Source organism: Lampris incognitus, chromosome 11 (assembly GCF_029633865.1).
Source record: "Lampris incognitus isolate fLamInc1 chromosome 11, fLamInc1.hap2, whole genome shotgun sequence".
Lineage (NCBI taxonomy): Eukaryota > Metazoa > Chordata > Actinopteri > Lampriformes > Lampridae > Lampris > Lampris incognitus.
In genome coordinates, this window is record NC_079221.1 from 43,016,849 (window position 1) to 43,025,245 (window position 8,397).

General features: G+C 45.6%; 1 protein-coding gene across 1 annotated transcript in view; it reads right to left on the minus strand.

Annotated features, from left to right (window-relative positions):
* Positions 1–8,397, minus strand: part of lrp1bb (low density lipoprotein receptor-related protein 1Bb) — a 303,986-nt gene that overhangs the window by 1,410 nt on the left and 294,179 nt on the right. The window contains exons 87-90 of the mRNA XM_056288933.1: positions 3,280–3,393; positions 1,894–1,970; positions 545–635; positions 117–267 (exon numbers count right to left, since the gene is read on the minus strand). Of these exons, the coding sequence (XP_056144908.1) occupies positions 117–267; positions 545–635; positions 1,894–1,970; positions 3,280–3,393 (433 nt within the window). The remainder of the gene's footprint in view (positions 1–116; positions 268–544; positions 636–1,893; positions 1,971–3,279; positions 3,394–8,397) is intronic.

An 8,397-nucleotide genomic window follows, 5' to 3' on the forward strand; every position in this document is an offset into this window, starting at 1 on the left:
AAGCCGGAGGTAACCCGGGGATTCGAACCACCGATCCCCGTGTCGGTAGGCAACGGAACGGACCGCCACGCCACCCGGAGGCCTATAAACTTCTTTAATTGGCTAGACGGGCCAACCTTATGAGGGTCCAGTGTGAAGTTGGGTCTCAGTAGGCTGCCTGCGTCTGCGTGGTTGTCATGGTCCACTTCGTACATGTTGTATGACGGGTTACCGATTTCCACGTTTATCCCCCCATTTGTCATGGGCTGCCTCTGCACACGCTTTCCCCTGAGGAGACAAGAGGGGGAAATACAACACGCAGTACTGCGCCACACAGCTCCACGTAAATAACCTCACATCTCAACGCCACACCACTAGCCGCCCGGTGTGCTTTCCTGAGCGGCCCGTAAAGCCGGATTCGAACCCCTGACCAATTGCGAAGGATTATTATTTCAGAGAAATACAGAGAAGCACACGGCACATGTGAAAAGCAGCATTTCATGAAGTCCACTGACTAGATGGTCTAAGTGCATGGTTTACTTGGATGAAATATATGTTTTGTTACCTCTGCCTCCGTCTGCAGATGAAAACTCCTGCCACCACAGTCACAATCAAGATGACCAGCAGCACCAGCGGCACAATGATAGCTATGCTCCCTGAGGCAGAGACAGACGAGAGATGGGGTAGAGAGATGAGAAAGAATGGGTTTGAGGTGAAACAGGGTCAGATATTGCTGTGTGCAACCACGGCCAATGTGGAGATGTTGCAAGATAGAGAAACATTTTTATCGACTGGGGGAAGGCTGACGGTGCACACTTTGGACAAGATTTATGGCGAAGAACTTGTTTGTGGCAGGTTTAAATGGTGTAAACGGTTTAAATGGGGTCTCTCATGATTTGCTAAGATGCAACAGCACAGGTCTTTGTTGACATGGTGGGAAAAATAAGACTCGTGCATTGCATTGACCTGCTGTTAAAATGTGTTTTGGGACTTCCTAATGAGAGACCAACAAAACAGGACGGGAGAGAATGGAAATGTATGCTTATACCCCACACCACTCGTGATTTCCCTCAGCTGGAGCATGATAGACTACCTCTATGAAAAGAGTGGTTGTTTTTAATTTGAATATCCCTGTTCGGTAGGCAACAGACTCCAAATTTATGCAATACTTGGATCCTCAAAAAACTGATGGGTTTTGAGAGATACTTATTGATCCCCATAGGGAAATTATGCTCTGCATTTAACCAATCCTAGCTAGGAGCAGTGGGCAGCTGCCGTGCAGCACCCAGGGACCAACTCCAGTTCGTCTTACCATGCCCTGGTCAGGGGGCACAGACAGGAATACTAACCCTAACATGCATGTCTTTCTGGTGGTGGGGGAAACCGGACCACCCGGAGAAAACCCACCGCAGATACGGGGAAACATGCAAATTCCACACAGAGGACAACCTGGGATGACCCCCCCCCCCCAAAAGTTGGACCACCCAGGGATTCGAACCCAGGAACCTTCTTGCTGTGAGGCGACAGCGCTAACCACTGCACCACCGTCCCGCCAAAATGACATGCAGTCTAGAATAAAAAGGCAGCAACTACCTGCACTTGATGAGCACCATCTCCTTATCTCCTCACTCCTCAACTGTCGGCAATTGTCCAAGTGTAGCAGCCGAAGCTTCAGTGACTTGCTAAACGGAAACTTCATTCAAGTCGTTCCCCCATCAAATTTCCCCACGTGGTTGAGGAGACTTAACACTGAGATAGGCCAGCTGGTAAGCTTTCTTCTCAAAAGCTTCTTCTTGTGGCAATCACTGCACATAAAGTCACCTTTTGGGCTACGGCTTGGGATTATATCCTCGGGTGTGAAGCAGTATGCGATCTGGCCAACTTTATTTCCCCATCTGAAGCCTCTTTACTCACCTCCAGTGGTGTTGTCTGATCTGCTGCTCTTCGGTGCGGGCCTTTCACACTGCGTTCCTGACCAGTTGGCTGAGCACCTGAAGGAGGCCAGCAGATAAGAGTGAATAAACCATTGCAGGACCTGAGCAGCCCTCTCCTCGCATAAAAAGTGGCTGAGAAAATGCCACGAACAGCTGAACTACAGCAGGAACAAGGCCTGCTCGATACATGATGGATGACACAGAGGGATCAGCCTTCCAAAAGATGCTTCTGATCCCAAACAAACATAGCACCTAGAGGAGAGGTACCTTCTCCGTTCACATGTTGTGACTATAAACATGCTGTGAAAACTGAATTAAGATGTTGAATATTCAGACAATAAGAGCGAGAGAGCTGTGGATAGAGAGAGAGAGAGAGAGAGAGAGAGAGAGAGAGAGAGAGAGAGAGAGAGAGCGAGAGGAGCAGTAAGCCCTCATCTTATTTATGTTTGGATGGGGTCCAATGGGGGTGATGTATGACCCTAGTTAGAGGAGGTGATATCCAATTTCACATGATTGACGCAGATGGGTCCGTAAAAGCACGAATGATCTGACGGCAGCTACTGGATGATGATAGAATGAAATTACTCTAAATTACATGCACTCTAAGAATTGGAACATCAAGCTATCATAAATAAGAATGCAGCCCCATACATACACGGAATGAATCACACCCTCGTAGAACAAAATGTCACGGCGAGAACCATCATGAATTTTAATAGGAAATAGTGGGGAGCCAAGACTTCGGTCCGCTTTGTGAAGCATAAACCACCAAAAGAGTCAATTCTTAGGCACCCATAACAAATATATTTTTTAATTTCTGTAATTTCTATTGATAGTATTAGGGATGAAGAAAAAAAAACTATTTAGAATATTTTATCAAGCTGTTTTCTTTAGCAAACCTTTACATGATTATCAATCAATAAGGGAACCAAAAAAAAATGAAATAAAAGATAACATGGAGCTTATTTAAACCCACCAACGTGCTCGGGGTACAGATGGAGAGTGACGCCCGTGTCATAGTCTCACATACAACACGCAGCGTCATCTTCTGGTGGAGTTTCTCTGCGCCCCGTGCGCTGAGGCCCCGGGGAGGAGGAGCGGATGGGATGGGGTGGATGGTTGGTAGTGGGGGGGTGGGGTGGGGCAGTAAAGGTACCGCTGTGGAGCACTGTGACAAGAGGAGTGTTCATTGGGCTGAGGCTGAAATGGAGCCAGATGGGAGTGGGGAGTGAGGTGGGGGTGAGGTGAGGTGAGGGGTGGGGCACAGTGTATGCATGTGAGTGGGAGTGTGTGTGAGTGGCGGGGAGGGGAGGGGAGGGGGGGAGTGGCCTCTGGATGCGGCCGGAGAGGTAAAGGAGGGACCTACTTGCAGCGTGGTTTGTTAAGGGCTGTTATTGTGCATATCCCCTCGTTCTGACAGAAGTAATCACACGGGTTGGCCAGCTCGTCACAACGTTGGTTCTTGAACCCTGACGTGCAGCTGCAAAACATCGTGTTGGCAGTGATGAAAGGGCCCAGAGAAGGCGAGAACGGCAAAGGTCTTTCACGTGCCCCCCCCCGCCGTCCCCCACCCAATGAAAACCACATTGTTTTGCTGCTATGCAACAACTTCATTCATAACTTGTGTCAAAGTGTCACCAAACTGAAACCGCCGCATGAAAACGGAGCGTCCCCCTCGCCCCTTTCAGAAAGATCTGCTGGAGGAAAACAAAACAACTGTTGTAGTAGTTTTCCCCTCGTAGATGTTCGCTCAATCTGAGGAGATGTGATTATAGACAATCGATTTTAAGATTTGTGATTGATTTTCAGTTAGTTCCCATGAGTACAGCGTCTCTGTTCTCACTGAGTTCCCACCTGAGCAAACAGCAACAGTCATGAAGGATACGTCAACATTTACGCCCGTTAAAACAAAACAACAGCGTTCAACAGATGTGGCGTGTACTCAAGGCTCAGCGATTTCAGTTTTTACCGATTTTCACTGAAAAATACCCAGATTTTTAAACTGATTTTCACCCGGATTTTATGTTTCCACGGAGCCGAAAGTTGTTCCTGTTCGTGTGAGGTTACGTGACAGTGTCCTCTTGCGGCGAAACTCGGCACGCTGGATGGCTTTGAAAAATAAGAACCGAAAACGCTGAGCCTTGCGTATACTGCATCGAGATGCACGTGGTTTTTAATGGACAAAATGTGTGTTGCAAATTATTAAACTTCTGCATAAGCATGTACTAATACACAGGATTTAATGTAGTCATGTATTGTTTATATTTTTGATTTTGAGATACCCTAATTTTTTATCAAAATTATGTTATTATGTTATAGAATTCACCTTTTTTATTTTCCATCAAAATTGAATCCCCTTAGTTTGTTCTGAAACAGCCAGGTTTTTTTGTGACTGCACCATGAAGTCTGAGCAGGCGGGCGAGCAACATTAGGACGAATGATGCAAAATGTTTTGCACCGTCAGATCAAACCCCGAGGGATCAAATCACATCCCTGCCCACGTCGTGTCCCGTCCTGATATCATACCCTGTTTTACTTGGAAAATGTGTCACGTCACGGGAAGCACGACATGCTCTGAATGCTGTTTCACACCGTCTTTTAAATGTCATGGCATTGTGTGCGAGTGTGTGTGTCATTGTGGGGAAATCACTGACATTAGTGGGCAAATTCCTTCACAGACATTTCACTGAGCTGGGCCCACATTACCCTGAGGAGGCTAAAAGTACATCACAGGGTCCTGGGTGCACATCCTGGACACCTGATGTCAGCAGACTACACATGGCTGTGCAACTGCCCCCAAAGGCCTGTGTAGCTAACACCAACTTCAACTCCAGCCATCTATCCATCAGCTCCCTAACATCCACCCACCATCCACCCATCCAGCACACAGCTGCCTGTATGACACACAGTGTTGCAGCGTGTGTGTGAGTGCGCTGTGGTGTAGCAGTATATTCAGGTGAAGGGACTTGGTTGGAGGTATTTGGGTGTAACCCTTGGTGGATAAGAGCCCTGGCTCCGGTGATATCTGAGTATATCTATGAGTGTGAATATACGCTACACTTACTAACATCCATCCATCCGTTATCCAAGCCACTTAATCGAATTCGGGTCGTGGGATGCTGGAGCCTATCCCAGCAGTCATTCGGTGGCAGGCAGGGAGACACCCTGGACAAGCCGCCAGACCATCACAGGGCCGACACACACACACACATTCACACCTAGGGACAATTTAATACAGCCGATTCACCTGACCTACATATCTTTGGCCTGTGGCAGGAAACTGGAGCATCCGGAGGAAACCCACGCAGACATGGGGAGAACATGCAAACTCCATACCTCGGGGCTCGAACCCAGGACCTTCTTTCTGTGAGGCGATCATGCTAACCACTGCACCGCCATATACTAACATATCAATAACAAATAACAAATTGGGAAAAGAACTGCAGTGTGTCCCCGGGTGCAGCATGAAGGCGGCAGCCCACTGCTGCTAGCTACACAGATCACAGCTAGGGTGGGGTAATTCGCAGTAAGTGAATTTCCCCCAAGGGGATTAATAAAGGAAACTTAATCTTGATAATTCAATTCAATTTAAACACAACTACAACCATTACATCATCAAACCCTACGACAAATGATAACTAATTGCTAAAATCATTAACATTAACTAAACCATAAACGATCGCTTAACGTGAACAGTAGCCAACACAACGCTATCAATATTTAAACAAAATGACATAAAACCCAAAAACAAAAAATCATATGCCAGCGAATGCGCTTCTCTCATCAACTTTGTAGATCGATTCGAACAACTTTCACTTCATCTACAACCACTTATTCTAACACTGCTTTTTACTCTTTTCTCATAAATTCCTAATCGTCCAACTCCCCAATCACAAATAACCTCCTCCATTACCTCAAGCCCTCTTAACCGTTTCTTTAAGCCTATTAAGCAATTTTAGCAAGTGTTTGTTGACAGCATCCCATTCACCCCTTCTTGAGTGTCCTTTGGCGACTTCGCTCCAAGTCTCCCTCCTCTAATCTGATTGGTTCCTGGCTGGCTGGCCGTCTCCCACATCTTGCAGTCTACTGATACTTCCTGCCCCCCCTGCAGCACCACCCGTGTTGATATCCACGTTCTGCTGGCTGCACCCAACTCACCCGAGAAACCCACCAGGAAATACTGGTGATTTTAACACCGTTTTGGGTGTAAACCTGCTGCGTGAACGACGGGGCTTTCACTCCTACCTAAAACGACCACGGCCCGTCAAAATGACCACCGGTTTTTAAACTCTATATTCTGCCAAGATAAATACCCAGTTGTGATATTAATGCATTACATATGTTAGTGTGTCTGTTAAGAAACTAATGCCAAAATTAACATTTTAACAACTTTAATACTATTTTTCAAACAATTTAAACTTCAGAGAGACATGGTCGAACTTGAATAGTAAAATTGAAAAAGTGAAAACAGCACCTGAAAAACAAAACGGAAAACACATATTGCTGATCTAACAAACCTAACAAGGCCTATAAAACGTGAAATGTAAAAAGAAAACAAATAAAATAACTGAAAATAAATATTGAAACAGTCCCAAACAAACACAGGAAATTAAAAACTACTAGAACGACCATGGGCGGTCATTTTGACCACCACGGTTTTTAAACTCTATATTCTGTCAAGATAAATACCCAGTTGAGATAGTAATGCGTTACATATGTTAGTGTGTCTGTTAAGAAACTGACACCAAAATTAAAATTTTAACAACTTTAATACTATTTTTCAAACAATTTAAAATGGCCGCTGTCCAACGCTTGTAAATACTGCAGCTCCTCGGTGCTGGTCGTGGTGCGTCTGCAACGGCGTCTGTAACCAGACACGTTGGAAATAACCAAAAATCAAGTTTAGACTATTTCTCTCCACTGGAGGACGCTAGTGTGTTTCTAGGACAGAGCGATGAACACACGTCGTAAATTGTGACATGACGCACCCGATGACGCGCAGATTACAAGCGGACATTTTGACCGCTCATGGTCGTTTTAGGTAGAACTTATTTTGGGGCAATTGATCTAAAACTCATTTTAATACAAATATATGCAATCTTAGGAGCATTCTGGGAGCGGCAGGTCTGTATCCCCCCCCCCCCCCCCACAAACTTATTAAACTTTGAAAATCCAAAACGGTCAAAATGACGGCCTTGGTCGTTCTAGTGTTAAATATCCCGTCCCACCGCACGTATGCAGATTCCCAACGCGACCGCTGTGTGTGAGGTTCAGGAACCGCTCTGTACCGGCGTCTAGATATTACACACGAAGGCGTGAATACTGAATGTGGATATGTTTATTGTGGGAGCACATTGATTAGTTTTGAAAATCTCTTCAACCCTTCTCGGTGTTAATCTCAAAAAAAAAAAATTATCATTACAATGGGAATAGGTTTGACCTGAAGGGGTTTTTCGGAGAGGGTTTTGATGAAATACCCTTTCGCTCGGACTATAAGGTCAAACATTATGATTTCTTGACACAGACGTATCCATCATCTCGTGTAATTTCTGTGCCTTGCAGCCAGTGAATAAACCACATTATAGAGATCTGTTAACCTCATGAAATATGAGATGGAATCATTTGCATAGAAATTGATTCTATCCTGTGGAATGTGTGAGTGATGACCACAAATTTCATTTTAACCACAGTGGACAACGGCCATAAAAAAAAAAAAAGAGGAGGCGACTGTACAACAAGGTTGGCTTTAGAAATAGTTTTCCAATTTTCCCCATGGTCAGCTGTTTAACATATAATCACAGGTGATTACAACAGAGCTGATATTCATCTCTGAACAACACTGTGAGGATTGCTTTTCCTGCATTACACCCCCCCCCCCTCCATTCCTACCCATCAAGGCTTTGTCCCCAGCAAGTTCTCGCCACAGAGTTTGATGCCGCGAACAGGGTAACGCACTCCTCGCAGGATCACATTCACAGCAAATTTCTAAAAACCTACCCCTGCACTGAGTCAGAGAGGGATGCTGTGATGTATTCTAGCAAAATGCTTTGAAGGGAGGTTTGAGTCTCTGCTTAGCTCAAAATGCATAATCTACCCCATGCGGAGCTGTTTTTACCTTGCCACAGCGAAGCGGGCAAAAAGCCCGCTCTCCAAAGCCACGCTTTATCCGCTTAAAAACCTTTCGGCACAGCGGTGTCGCTCGCTCTGTGATGGCATATTGACAATCAGCCCGTGCTGTGGCATGTCCTGTACATTTGGCTGTCAGACATTCTCTTGACTTTAAGATTGCACAACAGAGGGAAGAAAAAAAAAAATCCCCCTCCCTATTTTCATCCAACCCCGAGAAATGGTAAGCGTTCTACTTTGAAAGCCAGTCTGTCTGGGGCACAGAGCCAGCATATGAACATAAACCGTGAAAAGACTTTCAACAACAATGGAGGACATCACAATTTTACTCCCTCCACTTTCCTGTGCCCATTAAGCG